The 24,708-nt window shown below is 42.2% G+C and overlaps 1 protein-coding gene and 1 long non-coding RNA gene across 5 annotated transcripts in view; one reads left to right on the top strand and one right to left on the bottom strand.

Annotated features, from left to right (window-relative positions):
- Positions 1-14,586, bottom strand: part of LOC105873237 (uncharacterized) — a 19,432-nt gene extending 4,846 nt beyond the window's left edge. Inside the window, exons 1-2 of one of the 3 annotated variants that reach the window (XR_012921039.1) lie at positions 14,508-14,586; positions 1,284-1,445 (exon numbers count right to left, since the gene is read on the bottom strand). This is a non-coding gene — a long non-coding RNA (uncharacterized LOC105873237). Of the gene's footprint in view, positions 1-1,283; positions 1,446-3,652; positions 3,794-14,507 lie in introns of those variants that run through there. The other 2 variants (XR_012921038.1, XR_001154944.3) reach the window with 2 other exon arrangements.
- MKRN1 (makorin ring finger protein 1) lies at positions 2,931-24,708 on the top strand. Of its 2 annotated transcripts, none has more exons than XM_012768006.2 (8): positions 2,931-3,282; positions 12,782-12,910; positions 18,565-18,794; positions 19,279-19,505; positions 22,148-22,362; positions 23,103-23,213; positions 23,769-23,907; positions 24,273-24,708. In XM_012768006.2, the coding sequence occupies exons 1-8, from the start codon at positions 3,098-3,100 to the stop codon at positions 24,483-24,485; spliced, it is 1,449 nt and encodes a 482-aa protein (XP_012623460.1). In that variant the 5' UTR covers positions 2,931-3,097; the 3' UTR covers positions 24,486-24,708. The 2 variants fall into 2 exon arrangements, with proteins under 2 accessions (XP_012623460.1, XP_075862776.1); XM_076006661.1 differs by having other exon boundaries at positions 3,216-3,282; positions 12,759-12,910.

Here is a 24,708-nt window from a genome sequence, read left to right as displayed (position 1 = left end):
ATTTGGTATGGATGGTGGGTCAAGGCATAGTATGACTAATTTTTATAATATCAAAGAATTCTGTCATTTACCCAAATATTATTGAACATCTGTTAATATACTAGACGTTGTTCTAGGCATTTGAAATACATCTGAATAAAAACAGGCCAAGATTCTTGTCTTCCTAGAGCTTATATTCTAGCTAGGAAAGATAGACAAATAAGATAGATAGATAACAGATAATGGATAGATATAAGATAGATAAGAAATAAGTCGATTTTATAGTAAGTTAAAAGGCAAATGCTATGGAATAAAGAAAAAGTAGAGCAGCATAGTGGGTGTGGAGGTTAAGGGAAAACTTCCCCTCTGCCATCAGAAGTTTTGCTGAAAAATCAACTCATGATCAAGCAGGTTAATAAGAAGAACAGTATACAAAGTTTATTGTTACCACACACAAGGGTAGAGTCACAGAGTGATTGCCCAATATCCCAAATACTTACACATCTTCCTGGGGTTGGGGGGAGGTGGGGAATATAGGTAATTCAGTTCAGGGACACTAAATGGTTACTGGGCAGAAAGAATATAAACTTGGCAAAATGAATGGATGCGGGAAAGAGACTGACTTGTAAATGATTCTCTTTGGAAATTAAATTAACCTGAAAGACAGGCATTATTTTGAAAAAGGGTTGGGCCGGGTCTGGTTGCATTCTTGATCCTCATTCCTAAAACTGGATAATGAGATAACAGGGAGGGGAGGGAAGGACAATTGTTCTCCTGCGTGTATCCCAGGGGTCTTCCTGGAAATAGAGGAAAGAAAGCAGTTTCCAAGGCTTGTTATCTCTACTGGCTTTCAATTCAAAATACATTTTATACCAGGGAGTCATATTTTTGGGTGAATTTTTCTGTACTCCTTCAGGGGATTAAGGGTGGAGGGTGAGATAGTTTGCAATGTTTAAAAAGGCATTGACAGGAGAAATGAGATTTGGGAATTTCTTGTTGTGCAACTGAGATTTGAGCAAAAGTTTGGAGGAGCTAGCCAAGCCCCATCCTTGGGCAATGAGGGTGGTCGTCAGTGGCAATGGCTCATGTAAAGGCCCTGTGACAGGGTTACTAGTGTGTTTGGGTCATTCTGAGATCAGAGTTCCAGGAAAGAAGCTAGAAGGGAGAATAGAGGAGGTGGCAAGACAGGTTATGGGAAGGGGGTGAAGAGAAGGCTTGGCTATCAAGGGTGGTTTTCTTATGTGAATGAAACCTCCCAGGCAGCAGCCCTCAGAGAGAATAGATGGTAAATGTTTCTTTCACACCTCTAAAGATGCCAGGCTCTGTTTATCTTTCTTAGATCCGAATGGCGAGGGCCTCGTGGAAAGGCTGACGGCATCAATGCAGATTCTCCACAGATGCAAATTTCCTGCACCAAAGACATCATTTCCGGTATTATTGTGTTTCTAGCTCTTCTGAATAGCCTTCTGGAAATATGTCAAAGAAGTACATTTTGAAGTGAAATATTTTGGGTTTTTTTTTTTTTTTTTTTTTTGAGACACAGTCTCACTTTGTTGCCCAGGCTAGAGTGAGTGCCATGGCGTCAGCCTAGCTCACAGCAACCTCAAACTCCTGGGCTCAAGCAATCCTCCCGCCTCAGCCTCCTGAGTAGCTGGGACTACAGGCATGCGCCACCATGCCCGGCTAATTTTTTGTATATATATTTTTAGTTGGTCAATTAATTTCTTTCTATTTATAGTAGAGATGGGGTCTCGCTCTTGCTCAGGCTGGTTTTGAACTCCTGAACTCAAACGATCTGCCCACCTGGGCCTCCCAGGGAGCTAGGGTTACAGGCGTGAGCCACCGTGCCCAGACTATTTTGGTTTTCTTTCAGGAGATCGTTAATCATTTTGCTATGGTGTGGCCTTGGGAGAAGCACAGATTTCTGTTGGCTCTGACACTGTCCTTGTTTGTATGTCAGGTACATCACGGTCTGATTATCAGTAGACTGATTTTCACTTTCTCAAAGTAGAGAGACTATAGAAATGAAGCATATAAGGCCTTATGGAAAACTGCCTATGGAAGCTGAGGATTTAATATGCAGTATCTGAGTGGACAATGAGCATTAATGGGAAATATAATTGTAATAAATATGCTTTAATTTCATATCTTTAGAAATAATCCTCGAAGCTAGTATATTTCATATTATTCAGCCTTAAAAAAAGATCTTCCATTTGGCATGAACCTGGAGGACATTATGCTAAATGAAATAAGCCAGAAACAACCACGCTGGTCTTGAACTCCTGACCTCAAGTGACCCTCCCTCCTGGGCCTCCCAGAGTGCTAGGATTACAGCCGTGGGCCACACACCGGTGTATTTTAAATTATTATTATTTTTTCCAGGAGAAAGTAGGCACACCAATAGCTAGGAGAGAAGCCAGGAGAAAATGGGGACAAGTGGATTCCAGAACCTTTTCTTAGCCACAGTGTTGTTATTCTCTTGAGCTTAGAGAGGTTAAAATACTTAGCAAAGGTCACACTGCTGATACCAGGAATAAGAGATAACATTTATTAAGTGTTTAATGTTTACCAGGCACCAAGCCCTGTGATGTCCGCGCATATCATATAATCCTCACAGCAACCCTACGAAGCAGGGCCTACTAACATCCTCATTAGGGAGAGGAGGAAACTGAAGCTGAGAGAGAACAGGTATCTACCCCAAGTTCATACTTGGGAAAGCCCGGATTCAAACCCAGATATTTCGAACCCAGATCTCCAATCCCCACCATTCCACTACACGGGCCACTATGGGGTAGTAAGGCTATCAATATAGACTTTCCTGGCTTGCATTTGGAGCGTCGCAGCACACCTGTCCAGAGTCGCGTGTAGCCCCGCCCCCTCCCCGGTGGAGACGTCTCCTCCACCAATCAGCGGCGCGGGGGGCGGGCCGCGGGCGCGCACGTTCCGGGCCCGCAGCTCTAGTAGCCAGAGCGCACGGAGACGCGGCGCGGGGCTGCTGGGGACCGAGCGGGCGCCTCCGTCTCCTTGCCTCGCCTCGCCGCCTTCTCCTCTCCGCTGCCCGACCGGAACTATGTGATCCCGGAAGTTCCGGGGCCATTGCTGTGTGGGATAAACAGTAATGGCGGAGGCTGCGGCTCCCGGAACAACAGCCACAACATCAGGAGCAGAAGCGGCAGCGGCGGCGGTGGCAGCGGCCTCCCCCACCCCTCTCCCCACAGTCGCCGCCCCGTCCCCGGGGGCGGGAGTAGGGGGCGGCGGCAGCGACGGCAGCGGCGCCGGCTGGACTAAACAGGTCACCTGCAGGTAGGACGTTGCGTGGCTGAGCGCCGGCCGAGGGGAAGGGGCCGCGGGCCGAGCGGGCGGCGGCGGGAGGAAGGAGGGCCGCCGGCCGGCGGGGAGCAGGTGCGGACGGAGCGGGACCCGGGTTCGCGACCGCGGCAGCCGCTGCGCCGCGTCTCGCTGGTCACTGCGTCAACCCCCTCCGGGCCGCAGAGGCCTTAGCGCGGTCCGCGGAGGCCCGGCAGCGCGCGATCGCCGGGGCGTCCTCCCGGGCTGCACCGCCACCTCCCTCCTTGCCCCTGCTGCACTCGGCTGCGTGCGCCTTTCGGGCTAGGTAGGATGGCTCCTCCCGGCTGCAGGGGGGTGTGCGTCGGTGGATGCCCCCAGCCCCTACCTCCAGCTCCGGAGCTTTGGAAACGGGGCGGGAGGTTGTTGCTTTGAGCCGCTCTCCCAACGACCCTCTCCGGGCCTAGGAGACCCTGCCGAGGTCCCCAGCGAGCCGGCCGGGCCACCCGGGCCTCCTCCCTGCGTGTCATCGTTCGTAACGTCTTTTCACGTCTCTCCGCCCCCGCCCCCCGCCCAACCGTGAGAAAAAGCTTTTGTATTTTTTCTTTGTATGTTTGTGGAGGTTGGCGGTGCTGAGCTTTGTCTTAGAACCGAGCGATCGGGGGCCTGGGGTCGTCTCCTCCGCCCTGGATTTTTATGAGCTGCCATTATTACCCTCCCCCAGCACTGTGTTCCTCTTTTGAAATTCTCGCATCTTACTTCTCAAGGGAGTGAAAGAGCTCGTCCCTTTCCAATGACAGATTGGGTTTCGGTTTTGTAGGAGACGAAAATATCAGAAAAATAAGAGATGGCGTTTATACGGACGTGTACGCATGTAAAGAATTACCGAGCTGTGCTCATAAGAAGGCGTTTAATTGTGTTTGTTATACTCCGATTTTTAAACAGTGACCAGTAGGGGCTGTAAGTTTTTTTTATATCGGTTGAAAAAAAATCCTATTTAATGTGGGTTTTCAACTGGGTGGGATAATTTAGGTGCATATGTTAAAACGTAAACATACTCCTAATATACAGAACTGACTGTCGTAGTAATAAAGGTGAGATGGAAGCATTCCCAGTCTTTGATGTGATATTAGTGGCGAGATTGATGCTTTCTCCATCTTTATTATATATTTAAGATATGAAGGGTAAGCTTAATCATTTTCAATAATGGGAATCAGAAAGGATAAAGGCAGTTTCAGGTAACTTGCCTTATTCATCGGTAGATGCTAAGAATGGAATCAAGTGCAATATTCCCAAGGAATGAAAAATTTTAAGTTCCTGTTCATAGAACCAGTTATTTGAATTTCTATTTATTTCTCTTTTCTCTACAATGCTATAGTTGATTTATATGTACTAGTTGTTATCTTTTAAAATTAAAAACTAGTAGTATCTTTTTATTACTGAGCTTTCTAGCTGTTCACCCTGCAGCCACTCTGCCTCCATATAATAAAAATAGTCTTCCTTCAAAATGTGAGTTAAGAATTACATAAGATGTCTTGATTTTTGCCCACTATCTCCAACCTAAATACAGAATTGCCTTGAGTACCCATCACCAACCTGATTTTTCATCTCCCTATCCTATTGTATTGGTAAATTAACCACAACTTTACATTTCTGCATAGAATTCATTGTCACTTTCAACACTGTACTTTCCCCTCTGTTAGGTACTTTTCCCTGTTTCTCCTTTTTCTAGTTCCTCCCCTGTATCATAAGAATCTAAACTGTTTGCCAGGTTAATATTCTTCTTTGCCTTCCTTTAGTATATTTGAGTTAGTGAAATATTCTAGATGTTTCCTGGACCAGTGGGAATTCTTTGCCCATGAACCAATAGATTTATGTATTTAAGAAATTTACTGGTCAGGATAGGTGGCTCACGCCTGTAATCCTGGGTCTCTGGGAGGCCGAGGCGAGCTCAGGAGTTCCAGACCAGCCTGAGCCAAGAGTGAGACCATTTTCTACTAAAAATAGAAAAAATTAGCCGGGCATGGTGGTGTTTGTAGTCCTAACTAAGCTACTCCAGAGGCTGAGGCAGGAGGATAGCTTGAGCTCAGGCGTTTGAGGTTGCTGTGAGCTAGGCTGATGCCATGGCATGGTGGCCCAGGCAACAGAAGGAGACTGTCTCCAAAAAAAAAAAAAAAAAAAGGCGGGTGCGGTGGCTTATGCCTGTAATCCTAGCACTCTGGGAGGTCAAGGTGGGAGGATTGCTGAAGGTCAGGAGTTTGAAACCAGCCTGAGTAAGAGCAAGACCTCCGTCTCTACTAAAATTAGAAAGAAATTAATTGGCCACCTAAAAATATATGGAAAAAATTAGCGGGGCATGGTGGTACATGCCTGCAGTCCCAGCTACTTGGGAGGCTGAGGCAGGATTGCTTGAGCCCAGGACTATGTGGTTGCTGTGAGCTAGGCTAACCCTAAGGCATTCTAGCCCTAGCCCCCGCAGCAGAGTGAGGCTCTGTCTAAAAAAAAAACAAAAAAAAAAAACCTTTCCTAAGAAACTGTATTATGCTGCCACCACCAGGTTGCTTTTTATATCTTTTAGTGGAGGAATACTATGAACTAGAAATGCTCATTGCCACTTCTAGTTTCCTTGAGTGTGTGATGTTATAACAGTTAATATTTAATGAAAAGTTGTAATTTGCAAATTGTAATTTCACATTTAGATCCTGCTTTATTAGAGTGCTTCTACAATGACAGATGAGTGTTCTGCAAGTTGAAATAATATATTAATACAAAAATCAAACATTTTGATATTTTGAAAAAAGTTTATTTTCAGAAAGTGATTATTTTTTCCCCAGGCACAGAAGGGATATTCATGAATTCAGAAAGTGATTAATATGCTTTATTTTTATTTTAAAATATGGAACATTTCATGAATTTGCATCCAGGGGCCATGCTAATCTTTCTTTTGGGGCAATTTTAGCATATGTGCTGCCAAAGTCAGCACTAATATGCCTTTAAAATAAAGGAAATCTATAATATTAATCTAAGTGTTGTGATGTCAATGGTGAAATTTATTGCTTCCAAACCCTAGATTTTTATTTTCATTTTATTTTTTTGTTTGTTTTTTTGATAGAAGGTCTCTGTTGCCCAGACTAGAGTGTTTTGGTTTGGTTTTGTTTTGTTTTGTTTTGTTTTTTTTGAGACAGAGTCTCGCTTTGTTGCCCAGGCTAGAGTGAGTGCTGTGGCGTCAGCCTAGCTCACAGCAACCTCAATCTCCTGGGCTCAAGCGATCCTCCTGTCTCAGCCTCCCGAGTAGCTGGGACTATAGGCATGCGCCACCATGCCCGGCTAATTTTTTGTATATATATTTTTAGTTGGTCAATTAATTTCTTTCTATTTTTGGTAGAGGCGGGGTCTCGCTCAGGCTGGTTTCGAACTCCTGACCTTGAGTGATCCGCCCGCCTCGGCCTCCCAAAGTGCTAGGATTACAGGCGTGAGCCACCGCGCCCGGCTAATTTTTTCTATATATATTAGTTGACCAATTAATTTCTTTCTATTTATAGTAGAGACGGGGTCTCGCTCTTGCTCAGGCTGGTTTCGAACTCCTGGCCTCTGAGCAATCCGCCCGCCTTGGCCTCCCAGAGTGCTAGGATTACAGGCGTGAGCCACCACGCCCAGCCTGCTTTGTTTTTTTTAAAATTTGCCCTGACAGATACAGGGAAATGGAGGTGATTTCTATAAAAAAATGGAGGTGATTTTTTTGGTGGGAAATGGAGGTGATTTCTATACCCACCAGGAATTTACAGTCTAGTTTGAGAAACAAGAGTACCCACACTGATTTAAAATTAAATATCAAAGTAAGAAATGTCACAGCAAATGAAGTGATTAAAGGTCACAGTTAATATTCTATAGTTTCTAGAAATCCCGAGAGAGATTGTTATGATGCCTAGCAATAGCATGAGGGAGGCGTTCGGGTCTCTTGTACATTCACAGACTACTTATTTTGGTTTTTGTTCTGTGTCTTGCTGACCACGATTAGGTTTCCAAGAAGTACAGCACTAGGGAGAGTCTAGTAAATTGTATTACTGGACAGTGTTGGCTAGCCTATCACTGAAGGTAAGTTCAGGTTGGTCAGTGGCCTCAAGGTGAATTTGGATGGTGTTTTTTGGTGGTAGCATTTAAAAGCAAAGCAAATACTTATTTTTACTGATTTTTATTTTAGGGAGAAATTCCTGAAAATGGATTTTCTTTTTTCCTCTTTCTGTTATCTGTTATAAGTCCTACTGATATGTCATACTCTCAGACTTGTACAGATATGGATTGGCAAAAAGGGATTTTATTGTGAGGACTGTTTATAATTCTGGGTAAACCAACAGTGTTTGTATCACAGAGAGGCAAGGCAAGTAAAACAAACTAGAAAACCAAACATACCAAACAAACAACCATGTAAAATAATGCTTGGTATTTGGCAGTATCTAATTAGGGCTTGTATTCTAGTGTTTCGGTTGATTCTGCAGTTGCTGTATTGGGTGATTAAGTGTCTGCTTGAATTCCTTCGATGATGTTAGTTCTGGAACTTATTTTGTTGCTGGGTCATTTGTTTCTCAGTCCTTATGTTGAGCCAGCTTCCCACATATATTCAGTTTGTCAAAATAGTGCTGGAAAAGGTTATTCCTTTGTCTTTCTGGCTAAACTACAATGGTTTAAGGATGGCTTGCTTGTAAACTTGGAATCTTTATGCTATGATGTCTAGCTAGCTCTCCTGCCCTCTTGGTTGCCTTACTCTTTCTTTTTTCTTTGAGACAGAGTCTCTGTTGCCAGGGCTAGAGTACCAAGGCATCAGCTAGCTCAGAGCAACCTCAAACTTCTGGGCTCAAGCAATCCTTCTGCCTCAGCCTCCCAAGTAGCTGGGACTACAGGCATGTGCCACCGTGCCCAGCTAATTTTTTCTATATATTTTTAGTTGGCCAGCTAATTCCTTTCTATTTTTAGTAGAGATGGGGTCTTACTATTGCTCAGGCTGGGCCTTACTCTTCCTTAATGATTTGTTCATGTGTACCTCTTAAACTGCATTGTCAGAAGCAAATGTATTTAGATAGGGTCTGGCAGAGCAAAGGAGAGATGTGGAGGAAGGGCTTGAGAATGAACAAGAGCACCAGTGGAGACACTAAACCAATATGCCAGTTACTTCACATGTACTGGGTGGTTTTAAGTTCTGAAATGTAAGAGGGTGTTGAAAGTTAAGATTCAATAGTTTACTGAAGATTTTATTAAGCTGGAATTTAAAGTCTTCCTAACTCTAAACCTTTGTGCTTTTTATTTTTTATTTATTTATTTTTTTCATAATAGGATTTGGAAAGTGAAACCTTTGTGCTTTTTATTACTACTCAACAATCTGCTGCTACTAATACAGCCTGATTGTATCGACTCTTATGGTGGCTGCATTCATTTTTGGCTTTTGAAACCTGTGATCAAGTGAAGTGCCTAGACTTGAGCATAATAATAATCAGTTAGCCAAGGCAGGTCTTCTGGAGGACAGCTTTATATAGTGTTAAACTTTATACCTGATTTTGACATTTCCCTGTTTTAGATCCTTCAGTGGTTTCTTAACTCCTTTAAGGTACAAAGCCCTGAAGAATCTGTTCCCTAACTGTCCGGCCTCATTTTCCCCCAACTTTACTTTTGTTCTCTTCACACTCTCTGTTAGCTTTCTTTCAGTTCCTTGTAGTGATTGTACCTCTCTCCTACTATTGGGCCTTTGTATATGCTGACCGTCTTCCTAGAATGTTCTTTTCCTTTTTATTATAAGTTAACAGGAACTTATTCAACTACCCACTTTTAGAGTAAACATCACTTAGTTGGTGAAGACTTCCTTAAGCTACCTGGTCAAGTCATCTCTCCCTTTTCATGGCAAAATTTAACTTTTCTTAGTCAGTGTGTGTGTGTGTGTGTGTGTGTGTGTGTGTGTGTATATATCTTGAGACAGAGTCTCACTTGGTTGCCCGGGCTAGAGTGCCGTGGCATCAGCCAACTCACAGCAACCTCAAACTCTTGGACTCAAGTGATTCTCCTGCCTCAGCCTCCCGAGTAGCTGGGACTATAGGCATGTGCCACCATGCCCGGCTAATTATTTTTCTATATATATCTTAGTTGGCCAATTTTTTAAAAAATTTTTTACTTATTTTAAATATTTTTTTTTCTTTTCCTCAGCAAAACTAACAAAATGAAGGACTGGCCAATTAATTTCTTTCTATTTATGGTAGGGACAGGGTCTCACTCTTGCTCAGGCTGGTTTTGAACTCCTGATCTTGAGTGATTCTCCCACCTCGGCCTCCCGGAATACATGAGCCACCGTGCCCAGCCTAGTTGTATATTTTTATGCCTATTAGTGGGATTATTTGACTTGCTGTCCTGTCTCTTCCACTAAATATTCAAGTTCTGTGAAAGGAGGCACCATGTCTGGTTTACTCAAACATCAAATCTCTACTACCTACTGCACAGGGTAGACAGATAGTAGGAACTCCTTTTGATGAATATTGATTAGGATGCCTTGGGTTACAAACTTGATCCATTCATCTTTGGGAATTTGACCCTATTTGAGTAGTTTAATCTCCATTTTCCTTATTTGTAAAGTTTGAAGTGCAGACCCTGTTTAGTGCTGCTTTGTATGGCATTGATTCATTATAATCCTGGGTTCCCCCCAAATATTTTAATATAAAAACATGTAAGAAGTAGAGCACTATCCTATGCTCTCAGCCAATTAGAACTAACTTGGTCACATACTATATTCTCTGCTAAAAAGTGCTAATAGGCTGTTCACTCTGTCATTTTAGATTCTAGGGAACAGTTTTCACTGATCAGGGATGTCACAAAGTAATAGTGGTGTGAGTCTAGAAAAGTGCTAAGAAAGAGTGACATGCTGAATTTTATAGAAGTGCAGGTATTGGAGGTTAAGCACTTTGAAGTAGCTAGTTGAGGAAACAAGGTCGGCAGCTTATCAATGTAGTGATAGTGGAAGGCATACTTTCACATAATTAATAGTATCATAAACTGTGCAGCAATGGAATGAATGAAAGCATGCAAAATACAATTTAAGAAAGCCTTAAGGTCTGGTGCAGTGGCTCGTGCCTATAATTCTAGCACTCTAGGAGGTGGAGGTGGGAGGATCGCTTGAGCTCAGGAGTTCAAGACCAGCCTGAGCAAGACCTCGTCTCTACTAAAAAAAAAAAAAAAGTGGAAAGAAATTAATTGGCCAACTAACGTATATATATGTATAGAAAAAATTAGCCAGGCATGGTGGCGCATGCCTGTAGTCCCAGCTACTGGGGAGGCTGAGGCAGAAGGATCACTTGAGCCCAGGAGTTTGAGGTTGCTGTGAGCTAGGCTGACACCACGGTACTCTAGCCCTGGCAACACAGTGAGACTGTCTCAATAAATAAACAAACTAAACTAAACTGTATCAGTATCTCTATTTCTGACTTCAAATCGAACCCAAAGCAATATTGAAGGTACACCTTTGTCTTTTGTATGTGGAATGTTGAGAGAATAAAGAGTGTTCCACTGCAGTTACATCAGCAGTCAACTGTATTCAAACAGTTGCCTGACGCTGCTTCAAATGAATAACCTAGTATCTCTCAACTTTTATACTTTGAAGATACTTTGAAGCATGTTTTATGATAGTGGTGATTACAATGTATCATTAACTTAGTTGTGTTTTTTAAAAAATCTTCTACTCTGTTCATTTATTTTTGTAGCCAGAAATTATCTATTGGTACAATTTTAGCAGACTTATTTTTCAAAGCCAAACTGTGTCTAAAAAAAAGATTCTTTTCATAAGCAATAGAAAAGTTGGGGTTATGTAGTGCTCACCTATCTTTTTTTTTTTTTTTGAGACAGAGTCTTGCTTTGTTGCCCAGGCTAGAGTGAGTGCCATGGCGTCAGCCTAGCTCATAGCAACCTCAAACTCCTGGCTCAAGCAATCCTCCTGCCTCAGCCTCCCGAGTAGCTGGGACTACAGGCATGCGCCACCATGCCCGGCTAATTTTTTGTATATATATTAGTTGGCCAATTAATTTCTTTCTATTTTATAGTAGAGACGGGGTCTCGCTCTTGCTCAGGCTGGTTTCGAACTCCTGACCTCTAGCAATCCGCCCGCCTCGGCCTCCCAGAGAGCTAGGATTACAGGCGTGAGCCACCGCACCCGGCCTCAACTATCTTTAAAGCTTGTAGAAAGTATTAATAAGCAAGCACTGCAGTTGAGCAAAAGTTCAAAACTGACTTAGATAAAGTTAAGCCTAATAACAGTTGAAATGAACTTAATTATACCTATAATTTGACTTCCTACTATGTTTTTTGTTATGGACTGCAACCCTAGGGTATTTAGGGTCTTGGTAATTGTAACTGTTCCTACCAAGATGTTAATGTTTTTTCTTTTCATATTATACTGTCCCATAGAAGGTTCATTTGCAGGTAATCTCTCAGTAGAGCCTTTCAAATTTCAATCTGGAGGACAGCCTTCTTCAAAGCTTCTTGTAAGTCTATTTTCTTTCTTTTCTTTTCTTTTTCTTTCTTTCTTTCTTTTTTTTTTTTTTTTAGACAGAGTCTCACTCTGTTGCCCAGGCTACAGTGCCGTGGCATCAGCCTAGCTCACAGCAACCTCAAACTCCTCTGCTCAAGCAATCCTTCTGCCTCAGCCTCCCAAGTAGCTGGAACTACAGGCATGAGCCACCATAATTTTAGCCTGGCTAATTTTTTCTATATATTTTGAGTTGTCCAGCTAATTGCTTTCTATTTTTAGTAGAGACGGGGTCTTGCTCTTTCTTAGGCTGGTTTTGAACTCCTGTAACCAGTATGTGGTGGCACGTGCCTGTAATCCCAGCTACTCTGGAGGCTGAGGCAGGAGGATCGCCTAAGCTTAGGAGTTTGAGGTTGCTGTGAGCTAGGCTGATGCCATGGCACTCTAGCCCAGGCAGCAGAGCGAGTTTCTGTCTCAAAAAAGGGAAAAGATAAATAGAAATTACTGAGTTATATTCCCATACCTGGCTTTTGGAAACAACACATGTATTCCTTTAAGGCAGCTGGCAGAGGTCTTTTCCTTTGTCTTTTGTAGCCAATTTTGTTTGTTTTCATGTGGCTTTGAAAGAATTAAAATGGTTTCTTGTGGACGTGACGTTTTCTAGTCTGTGGTTACTTGCTTCTTTATCTTGGATTATTGTTTTTACAAATAGAGTTGCTATCATGGCCAAAGTTAGTGGAAAATAAGAAGCTACCTCTGAGAGTGTAAACTGAGGCCAGTGATCAAACTTAACTAATAACAAGATGAATGTTTAAAATCCGAGATTGGTACTTGGGTCTATGGGCAGCCTTCTTGTAGTACCCAGGTGGATCATTTTATGATCATCCAGCCTAGTTCAACTTTCTTTGTGTTATTTTTGTGTTTATGTATTGGGAGAATATATTAGTTATGAATTCTTAGAGGACTGGGTGTAATCTTTTTTTTTTTTTTTTTAATCTAGTGTTGTGGTCCTTTGTATCATAGGTATTTTATGCACGGGGTTTGTAAAGAAGGAGCTAACTGTCGATACTCGCATGACCTCTCTGACAGTCCATATGGTGTAGCGTGCAAGTATTTTCAGCGAGGATACTGTGTTTATGGAGACCGCTGCAGGTAAGAATTTGTTTATGAATTCATTTTGTTGAGGGGGCAGGTTGGGAGAAAAAGATGAGAGCAAAATACATAATTCTGATAGCTTTAGACATAACAGATTAGAACTAATTAATGCTTTGAAAAGTACTCCTGTTTTGTAATCCCAGCACTTTGGGAGGACAAGGCAGGAGGATTGAGGACAGAGGTTCAAGACTAGCCTGGTCAACATAATGAGACCCGCATCTCTATAAAAAAATTTAAAAAGTAAAAATAAGTACTCCTTGGGAATATTAGTACATTGACAGAAATGTGTTTGCTTAGAGGTTTTTTTTTTTGTTTGTTTGGTTGGTTTTTTTTTGAGACAGAGTCTCGCTTTGTTGCCCAGGCTAGAGTGAGTGCTGTGGCGTCAGCCTAACTCACAGCAACCTCAAACTCCTGGGCTCAAGCGATCCTCCTGCCTCACCCTCCTGAGTAGCTGGGACTATCTATAGGCATGCGCCACCATGCCCGGCTAAGTTTTTATGTATATATATTAGTTGGCCAATTAATTTCTTTCTATTTATAGTAGAGAACGGGGTCTTGCTCTTGCTCAGGCTGGTTTCGAACTCCTGACCTCGAGCAATCCGCCCGCCTTGGCCTCCCAGAGTGCTAGGATTACAGGCGTGAGCCACCGCGCCTGGCCTTGCTTAGAGATTTATGTAATTCCTAAATTTATTTGATTTCTGAGGAGCAATTTCTGCAAACTTAGGAGTTAAGAGTATGGTGAAGGTATGTTTATATGTAGCATTTCCTTTTCAAAACCAAGAGCAAAGTACATATTTGACCCAATTAGACCGGTTTTAGTCATTCTCTGCTAGTAAGAATTATATATAGAGAAAGGGATCTTAGGCATTTGGAATGTGATGCCCCTGAGCCTACAAAACTAATAAGGCCCAAGGGCAACCAAGATCTAGGAATAATGCTTCAAGAATGCTTCTAGTGTCTATCTCAGAATGTTAGAGAACCAAAAAGGATTAGCTATTAAGTAAGCTGTAGTACTATTCATTGAATTGGTACCATAATCCTGTTAAATTGCAATTCAGCAGTAGTGGGTTTAGGTACTGTTTGAAAACTGGGTAGAGCCTTTTATTTTCTCATTTCAGAAAATCTTTAGGTATATTGATTATCTATGGATGTTAAACAAATTACCCCCAAATTTAGCAGTTTAAAACAGAATAGGGTGAGCACAGTTGCTCACATCTCTGTAATCTCAGAACTTTGGGAAGCTGAGGCAGGAGGATTGCTTAAGCCTAGAGTTTGAGGTTACAGTGAGCTACGATTGCACTACTGCACTGAAGCCTGGGCAACAGTGAGACCCTGTCACTAAAAGGCAAACCAAAACAAAAAACCCAAGGAACATTTATTATCTATCACATAGTCCTGGGGGTCTAGAATCTGTGAGTGGGTTAGCTGTGTGGTTCCAGCTCAGACTCATGAGATGTCTGTCAGGATTTGAGCCAGGGTCAGTCATCTGAAGACTTGATGGGGGCTGGAGGATTGTTTTTAGGAGGGCTCACTCTTTCCCCTCTTTCACTACTGCACTTGACTGGTCTTAAAAAAAAAAGGAGGGCTCACTCACTTGGCTGTGGCAGGAGACCTTAGTCTCACCATGTGGCCTATCCATAGGGCTTCTTGAGTGTTCTTACAGCTAGGCACCTAGGTTTCCCCACAGCAAGGGAATCCAGAGAGAAGGCAAGGAGGAGTCACACAATGCCTTTTATGACCTAGTCTCAGTAGTCACATGCTGTCACTTCACTAGTGCTGGACTAAGCCGCTAAGCCCAGCCCACATTCACGAGGACAGGAATTAGGTTCCACCTTTTGCAGGGAGGCTTGTCAAAGGGCTTTGGACATGTTTTAAACCATTGCCCTAGGTAAGACTTTTTGGCAGTGTCTTAGCCAATTATAGTGTTGTTATCAGGAAAAAAAGTGTGTCAACTATTAGGTTTAAATGCTTAGAGTTAAAAAGAATAGGAAATTATTGATGGATGGGTGGTATATTAATGTTAAGACCATCTCTATATTAGGTAATCCAGTCAGGATAGAGGGGGGGAAGATCTTTTTCAGGTGACTAGGAGCTCAGAGGTGGATCCCTGATACCTGAGTTTAGTAGTCAGATCATTATTTTGCTGTCTGCCAATATTTTATTTTATTTTAATTTAATTTAATTTTTTTTTTTTGAGACAGAGTCTCACTTTGTTGCCCAGGCAAGAGTGAGTGCCGTGGCGTCAGCCTGGCTCACAGCAACCTTAATCTCCGGGGCTCAGCAATCCTACTGCCTCAGCCTCCTGAGTAGCTGGGACTACAGGCATGCACCACCATGCCCGGCTAATTTTTTGTATATATATATATATATTTTAGTTGGTCAATTAATTTATTTCTATTTTTGGTAGAGACGGGGTCTCGCTCAGGCTGGTTTTGAACTCCTGACCTTGAGCAATCCGCCCGCCTCGTCCTCCCAAAGTGCTAGGATTACAGGCGTGAGCCACCACGCCCGGCCCTCTGCCAATTTTTTCATTGCAGTATTTTCTGGTTTTTTTTTTGGAGACAGAGTCTTACTGTGTTGCCTGGGCTAGAGTGCCATGGTGTCAGCCTAGCTCATAGCAACCTCAAACTCCTGGGCTCAGGCAATCCTGCTGCCTCAGCCTCCCAAGTAGCTGGGACTACAGGCATGCACCACTATGCCAGCTAATTTTATATATATATTAGTTGGCCAATTAATTCCTTTCTATTTATGGTAGAGACGGGATCTCGCTCTTGCTCAGGCTGGTTTTGAACTCCGGACCTTGAACAATCTGCTTGCCTCTGCCTCTCAGAGTGCTAGGATTACAGGGGTGAGCCACTGGGCCCGGCCAAAGTTTTTCTATATATTTTGGTTGGCCAATCAATTTCTTTCTATTTTTAGTAGAGACAGGGTCTGGCTCTTGCTCAGGTTGGTCTCAAACTCCTGACCTTGAACAATCTTCCTGCCTGGACCTCCCAGAGCGCCGGGATTACAGGCGGAGTCACCACGCAGTCACCACTCCGGGCCTAGGGGCTGGTATTTTTAATTCAAACCTGTCTTAATTCTAAAATCCAACTTCTTTTCTAATTTAAAGGCTGTGAAAGTAATTAACATTTTTGAGATTCTCTTTCAAACTGGGAAGTTACTTAATCTGAAAAGTAAGGCTTTGGGTCTAGACTTCTAAGGATCCTTATGGCTCTAATAGAAACTTCAAAATAGGGCATTCCAATAGAACTTGGCGTAATAATGGCAATGACCTTTATCTTGCTGTCTAATATAGTAGCTATGAGCTACAGTGTAGCATTTGAACACTTGAAAATATGGCTACAGCAAGGACTGAGAAACTGAGTTTTAAATATTAAGTAACTAGATGGGGCCAGAGGCTGCTGCATTGTACAGAGCAACTTTAGAATCACATTCAACCTGTAACTGCCCCTTAATTTCTCTAAAATGATGAGAGGATACTGAGAATACTTCCTCACTGCACTTGGATGAAGTGAGATGATACAAGTGAAAGAGCATAATCAGGGCGGCTGAAGGCGGGAGGGTTGTTCAAGGGTCAGGAGTTTGAAACCAGCCTGAGAAAGAGCGAGACCCCATCTAACTAAAAATAGAAAGAAATTAATTGGACAACTAAAACTATGTAGAAAAAAATTAGCCGGGCATGGTGGCGCATGCCTGTAGTCCCAGCTACTTGGGAAGCTGAGGCAGAAGGATTGCTTGAGCCCAGGAGTTTGAGGTTGCTGTGAGCTTGGCTGATGCCACTGTACTCTAGTCTGGGCAACAGAGTAAGACTCTGTCTAAATAAATAAATAGACAGATAGTTAGACAGCTAGATAGAAAAGAAAGAAAGAAAGAAAAAGAACATAATCAAGAGAGTTCCTTCTCACCCTTGAACTTACCTGCTTCCACTTTACAGAACAGCATGCTTTGGGTTTTTGTAGCCGAAAGCAGGATTCTCACATTACTTGTGTACTGCAAGGTAGGTTAACTAATACTTAAGTGTAGGAATATTAACACAGTTTGAGGTAATATGATTAAATAAAGGCCAGCTCAGCAAATGTTTACCCTAAGCTAAAGGACAGCTTTTTATTTTATTTATTTTTTTACTTTTTTTGAGACAGAGTCTTGGTTTGTTGCCCAAGCTAGAGTGAGCGCCGTGGCATCAGCCTAGCTCACAGCAACCTCAAACTCCTGGGCTCAAGCGATCCTGCTGCCTCAGCCTCCCGAGTAGCTGGGACTACAGGCATGTGCCACCATGCCCGGCTTAATTTTTTTCTACATATTTTTAGTTGTCCAGCTAATTTCTTTCTATTTCTTTTTAGTAGAGATGGGGTCTTGCTCTTGCTGAGGCTGGTCCCTAACTCCTGATTGCTCTTGCTGAGGCTGGTCCCTAACTTCTGAGCTCAAACAATCCACCCGCCTCTGCCTCCCAAAGTGCTAGGATTAAAGGCTTGAGCCAGCGACCTGCCTGCTTCATTTTTAGATGTAAGCATAGACACCTGTAACATACATAACCTATGGATAGTACTGGTCTATTGAAAGAACTGCTGAGTGTGGACTGAACTTGAAAAAAAAATAAGAAAAATAAAAATAAAAAAAGAAAGAACTGCTAGGGCTGGGGCGTGGTGTCTCACACCTGTAATCCTAGCACTCTGGGAGGCCGAGGCGGGTGGATTGCTCGAGGTCAGGAGTTAGAAACCAGCCTGAGCAAGAGCGAGACCCCATCTCTACTAAAAAGGAATAGAAAGAAATTAGCTGGACAACTAAAAATATGTAGAAAAAAATTAGCCGGGCATGGTGGTGCATGCCTGTAGTCCCAGCTACTTGGGAGGCAGAGGCAGGAGGATCACTTGAGCTCAGGAGTTTGAGGTTGCTGTGAGCCAGGCTGACACCACAGCATTATAGCCCAGGGAACTGAGGGAGACTCTGTCTCAAAAAAAAAAGCAACAAACAACGAAAAGGAAGGTGAGAATCTTTAAGGCAAAAATTTGCTAAAGAAAGGAATTATTGAATAAATGGGTTTAGAAAGAGATAATACGTATTGTGTGGTTTGTAAATGCTGTCTCTACCTCTTAAATATTGGCATTTTAATTTATGTGTTGGTAAAATGTTCCGAATGTCTACTTGTTACAATGTCTGCTTGAGTGTCAACCTTGGTTTCATTAGTCAGTCAGTCAGTTTTGGCTACATGGTCTCTTTAACAGAGTTACCATGATTAGAGTGGAATTTGAACAGTAATAAATGTCTACAGCAGACATAGATGACATGCAGGCCAAATCTGGCCAAGGGCTGTTTTTGTTAGGAGGGGAAGAGTTTTATTGGAACTTGGTCACACATTCATTTAAATAATGCCTGTGACTGCTTTCGCACTAAATTCCAGAGCTGGGTAGTTGACTGTATGACCTGCAAAGCCTAAAATATTTATGTATTTGACCCTCTAAAATTTGCTGAACTCCCTGGTCTGGCATCATATGGGGGCTTCACTCCAGACTTACAAATTAGGTATCTACCTGTTTAACAATTTCCCAGGTGATTCATATACACATTAAAGTTTGAACACAGGGTCCAAGGAAAGTATCAGGGAATATATGATATTAGGCAGTGACTGCTTATTTTCAACTTTTGTTTAGATATGACCATAGCAAGCCATTGAAACAGGAAGAAGCAACTGCTACAGACCTAACTACAAAATCATCTCCTGCTGCTTCCCCAAGTCTCCCTTCAGCAGTCGGGCCACTTGCTGAAATGGATACAGGCGAAGCCGAGTCAAGAAATTCAAACCTTGCAACTGTAGGAGCAGGTTCAGAGGACTGGGTGAATGCGATCGAGTTTGTTCCTGGACAGCCCTACTGTGGCCGTAGTAAGTATTCTGAAGAATAAAAGTTAGAGGGCTAGACAGCAGTTCATCAATTAGCTGTTTCACAACCTTCCTGCTTCATTTGTAGCCTAATCTTAATACGGTACTTTAAATTGGATTACCTAAGATTTACAGATGGTGTGAAAGAAACTTTTTGAATCCCAATAGTAATGAATTCAGAATGTTTTGAAAGACTGAAACCTCTCTTCTTTAGTCAGTACTTTTAAAAATTAAATTACAATTACCCAAGAAAAATATAAAGAAGCTTTTTTTTTTCTTTTTTTTTAACAAGCCTAATCTTGGAAATATCAGCATTAGAAAAAAATCCATTTCTTGCAAGAGTGAAGAAATTAGTTCAATATATTGTTCTGGAGTTTAATTGAAGTTCTTTTTATTTTTTTCTTTTCAGTTAGGTTCTCAGTTACCTTATAGTTCATATATTTGCCTTATCCATTTGGACCTTTACCACCCTCTTAAACATTTTCAGCTGCCCCTTCCTGCACTGACGCACCCCTGCAGGGCTCAGTGACCAAGGAAGAATCAGAGAAAGAGCAAACCGCTGTGGAAACAAAGAAGCAGCTTTGCCCCTATGCTGCAGTGGGAGAGTGCCGATATGGGGAGAACTGTGTGTATCTCCACGGAGATTCATGTGATATGTGTGGGCTGCAGGTCCTACATCCAATGGATGCTGCCCAGAGATCCCAACATATAAAAGTAAGTCTTTAGGGAGATGTATATGTTATTAGGTGTGAGAAACGAAATTTGTCCTTTCACAATATTGTTGATTCATTTTAGAGAAACATTTGGTGAATTGAATGGTTTTCAGCAGAGAGTAGGGAAGATTTCTTACCTGGGCTTCGTGAATACTTTATCAAGAAGTGATACGTCCAGAACTTTAGATTATGGGGTTTAAATTTTTTTCCCCTCTTTTTTATCTTCTGTTTTTGGTTAAATAACATCTTTTCTGAGATTCACAATTTGTACAGTTTACTCTTTTAAAATGCCCATTTTGTTGGTTTTTTGTGTAACCGTTAACACTTAGAATTTTAGGACATTTCATCATTCCCACATTATCCCATACCCGTTAGCAGTCACTCTTCATTTTACCCTTCCTCTAGCTCCTGGCAACAACCAATCTACTTTCAGTCTCTGTGGATTTGCTTATTCTGGATACTTCATATAAAGGAGTCATAATATGTGATTCTTTGTGACAGCCTTCTTTCACTGAGCATGTTTTCTAGGCTCTCCATGTTGTAGCATGTAGCAGTAGTACATCATTCCTTTCTATGGCTGCATAATATTCTATTCCATGGCCAGACCACATATGTTTTTCCATTCATGAATTGCTGGACACTTAGGTCATTTCCACTTTTTGGCTATTATGGATCATGCTGCTATAAACATTTGTGTATAAGTTTTTATGAGAAGATAATGTTTTCAGTTCTCTGGGTATATATGTAAGAGTGAAATTGCTGGGTCATATGCTAACTTTTTTTTTTTTTTTTTTGAGACAGAGTCTCGCTTTGTTGCACAGGCTAGAGTGAGTGCTGTAGCATCAGCCTAGCTCACAGCAACCTCAAACTCCTGGGCTCAAGCAATCCTGCCTCAGCCTCCCGAGTAGCTGGGACTACAGGCATGCGCCACCATGCCCGGCTAATTTTTTTTCTATATATATTTTTAGTTGGCCAATTAATTTCTTTCTATTTATAGTAGAGACAGGGTCTCACTCTTGCTCAGGCTGGTTTCGAACTCCTGACCTCGAGCAATCTGCCTCTGCCCGCCTCAGCCCTCCCAGAGTGCTAGGATTACAGGCATGATCCACCACGCCCGGCCATATGCTAACGCTTCTTAACATTTTGAGCAATTGCAAAACTTGTGGCTGCACCATTTTACAGTCCCCATGTTTCAGACTATAGTTTTAAGCTCACTTGCAGCATGAATTTTTTGTTGAAGACATTATATTATAAACCTTCTATGTATTGGAGCAAGTTTTGCTTCTAATCATCATTTCTATCTTTTTTTTTTTTTTTTTTTTTTTTGAGACAGAGTCTCGCTTTGTTGCCCAGGCTAGAGTGAGTGCCATGGCGTCAGCCTAGCTCACAGCAACCTCAAACTCCTGGGCTCGAGTGATCCTTCTGCCTCAGCCTCCCGGGTAGCTGGGACTACAGGCATGCGCCACCATGCCCGGCTAATTTTTTATATATATATCAGTTGGCCAATTAATTTCTTTCTATTTATAGTAGAGACGGGGTCTCGCTCTTGCTCAGGCTGGTTTTGAACTCCTGACCTTGAGCAATCCGCCCGCCTCGGCCTCCCAAGAGCTAGGATTACAGGCGTGAGCCACAACGCCCGGCCCATTTCTATCTTTTAATAAAATTAATTTGGTTGTGGGAGGTGAAACATGGTGTAAGATAGACATAGTTTGAATCCTACCCTCACGGCATACTAGTGTGAACTTAGGCAAGTTAAATCCCTGTGAATCTTTCTATATATTAGGGATAGCAGTGCCTACCTCTGAAGGAAAGACACTAAAATAAGGGATTATGTGGGATTATGGGTGATCTTCCTATTGATTTTCTATGTTTTTGTATTTCTTATAATCATGTTTTTAATAGGATAAAAAAGCATATGATATCATGGATAACCTTGCAAACATGCTAAGTGAACAAATGCAGTCCCAAAAGGCCACGTATTTACATGAAATATCAAGAATTGGCAAATCCACTATTGGTTGCCTAGCTTTGGGATTTTAGGGGGGAAATGAGAGACTAAGGAGTATGGGGTTTCTTTTTTGGGATAATGAAAATATTCTAATATTTATTGTGGTAATCAGTATTGATTGTGGAACTGAAAATACTAAAAGTTACCTAATTGTATACTTTAAATGGGTAAATTGTATGGTATGTAAATTATATCTCTAAAGCTGTTATTAGGAAAAAAAGACATGAAAAGAATGTCCCTGTCACATAATAAATGGTGTTTTTTTTTTTGACAGCTTTTAAATTAGTGCCTTAATCCTAATTACATTCTGCATCTAGAAACCAGCAATACAACAAACTTAGTATGAAAAACTCTTTAATGTGGGTAATAGCAGGAGTTGAGCTGTAGGTTTAGGGCCGAGAACATTGGGTCATTTTTCAGTTCCTGAAGTGGAGTCCTTGTAGTTTGGTTTTTACCGTATTGTAAAGTCCCATGTCACTGCATCTGTGTTCACTTGTGAACAAAGCTTATTTTGCTGTCAGATTGGGAGCATTGTTTTTTAATTGACTATTTGATTCTCTGAACACAAGTCATTAATAAGCTTAAGCCTTTCCGGATTCAAGTGACCTGATTACACTTCTCTCCACTTTCTCTAGTCTTGCATTGAGGCCCATGAGAAGGACATGGAGCTCTCATTTGCTGTGCAGCGCAGCAAGGACATGGTGTGCGGGATCTGCATGGAGGTGGTCTATGAGAAAGCCAACCCCAGCGAGCGCCGCTTCGGGATCCTCTCCAACTGCAACCACACCTACTGCCTCAAGTGTATTCGCAAGTGGAGGAGCGCAAAGCAATTTGAGAGCAAGATCATAAAGTGAGACTCCTCCCCAATCTTCGTTTGTGCTTTCTATTTTGGGGAAGAATTTAATAATTTGTGCCAACTTTGAACCAGCTGGACTGCATTTAAATGCATGCATTTTATCTTGAAACTGGGGTATTCTAATTGGGATTTCTTGTTTGTACTTCAGCTAGCTTCTAGTTTAGTTGGTCTATCTACTTTTATATTTGAATGAGGAAGCCCAGTGTTTCAGTTAGTAGAATCTTTGTGCTTTTTCTGAGGAGATTGTGTTTAATGGATTATTAGCCAGTTTAGGCCCAGTGAACAAACTTATCTAGCTCTGAATGTATGTTTCCTGAAATTCTACATTTCCACTTTCCTATTCCATCCATTAAGCTAGCCAATAATCCACCATCCTTTAAAGATTGTTCTCATAACTGAACAAAACTACATAATCTAAACAGAGCAAAGTTACGAGAAATAAATTTATTTAAATGAAAGAAAAAGGAGTCTGTGTGAAATGTCTTTTGTTTTTGTTCTTGTTCTTGACCTAAGTTATTTTTTTATAAAATGAACTGGCTAGCCATTGAGTGGGATTTATAAAGGAGCTTGTCTTGCCTCAAAAGAAATGGGCAATTGTGTGACAGTGTGTGGAACCCTTTCAGGAAATGCCCACGTGCCTTTCAGCTAAGTCTGGAGGTAACACACCAGGGTGTGTCCTTGAAGAGTGGGCCTGTAAAGGGAATGTGCATTGCAGCCTGTTCATTGTTTCCCAGGTCCTGCCCAGAATGCCGGATCACATCTAACTTTGTCATTCCAAGTGAGTACTGGGTGGAGGAGAAAGAAGAGAAGCAGAAACTCATTCAGAAATACAAGGAGGCAATGAGGTATGAGCACTGCAGCCTTTTCGCAAGCCAAGAGCCCAACATAGCTTGGGCTCCCTTTGAAAAGAACAGTGCTGCATTATACACTCCTACCTCCTTCCTACCCTTCTTTTACTTCCCAGTACAGTTCGTCACCCCTGATAACACTTACCCAATATGTCTCTTGCTATAACACAGTCTTTGGGATGCATGCCAAGGGACTGTGTTATAATGAAGTGTGTCCTGCTCATAGCTAAAGCCCTATGAATGGAGTTCTACCTTATTCTTAATCCATGTTATAGTTGTCCTGTGTTAATTTTTGTGTGTTGGCTTTCTAGAAGGTTTTCTCTCTACGGCATCTGTTATACAAGAAGCTGTTAAACAGCATGGACTTGAACAGAGTGACTGTTTCTAGTGTTTCATGCATCGGCACACACATGCTTATAAGAACACACTTTGGGGAGGGCTGTAAACAGACATACTGATTCTATCCCTACCTGTTTAAAGAAACCCTGGATGATAGTCAAATACAGACCTGAAATCCACTGTGAGTAAGGGTTGCGATATTTTCCTTTCCAGCAACAAGGCGTGCAGGTATTTTGATGAAGGACGTGGGAGCTGCCCATTTGGAGGGAACTGTTTTTACAAGCATGCGTACCCTGATGGCCGTAGAGAGGAGCCACAGAGACAGAAAGTGGGAACATCAAGCAGATACCGGGTAACTCTCACTGTTTTTTTAAAGGAGGGGAAATACCAAGATATCAGTTGAGTCCTGCACATACTAGTGTAGGGGAAGGAGAAGATTAACATTCAGGTCTGGGAGTGAGACTAGAATATTACAGGAGGAAACAAACCTCAGAAAACTGGGAGGGATAGGAAAGGAAGAAAAAATAGTACTTAAAGCTCTAGCCTAAACTGTTTACATGGAGTACTTAGAGGGGAGGAATTGGTAAGATGGAAACCCTAAATAAGAAGTCTGGTTCGTCATGCCCTCTGGTGTGCTGGATGATTTGCCTTGTAAACAACAGAATAGAAGAATACTGCTCGGCAGTGCCACCCCTATCATGGCCTTGTTTCTTACAGGCCCAACGAAGGAACCACTTCTGGGAGCTCATTGAGGAAAGAGAGAACAGCAGTCCCTTTGACAACGACGAAGAAGAAGTTGTCACCTTTGAGCTGGGAGAGATGTTGCTTATGCTTTTGGCTGCAGGTGGGGACGACGAACTGACAGACTCTGAAGATGAGTGGGACTTGTTTCATGATGAGCTGGAAGATTTTTATGACTTGGATCTATAGCAACCTTGCGTGGCCTGGGAACTGGTCTGCCGAGCCTCAGACAGTAGCTGTCCCCTGTGCTGGTGTGGCAGTGCCTGTGTTTCTTTCCTAGGCAGGCCTATCAACTCCAGGTGCTGTCGTAATAGTTTTTACCCAGGGCCTGTCTTCTCAATCCCTCACCTTTCCCCAAGGAGTGTGTTGTTTTCTCTGTTTAAAAAAGTTACAAAAATAAATCTTAAAGTTA

Source organism: Microcebus murinus, chromosome 9 (genome assembly GCF_040939455.1).
Source record: "Microcebus murinus isolate Inina chromosome 9, M.murinus_Inina_mat1.0, whole genome shotgun sequence".
NCBI lineage: Eukaryota > Metazoa > Chordata > Mammalia > Primates > Cheirogaleidae > Microcebus > Microcebus murinus.
The sequence above is the reverse complement of the archived record's forward strand: the minus strand, read 5'-3'. Positions and strand labels throughout refer to the sequence as shown.

Excerpts from the sequence above, each read along its gene's own strand:
- MKRN1 (XM_012768006.2), top strand. The coding sequence starts at position 3,098 with ATGGCGGAGGCTGCGGCTCCCGGAACAACAGCCACAACATCAGGAGCA. Across the intron at positions 19,506-22,147 it reads AGAGATCCCAACATATAAAA|TCTTGCATTGAGGCCCATGA; the intron begins GTAAGTCTTTAG and ends CACTTTCTCTAG. Across the intron at positions 22,363-23,102 it reads TTTGAGAGCAAGATCATAAA|GTCCTGCCCAGAATGCCGGA; the intron begins GTGAGACTCCTC and ends ATTGTTTCCCAG.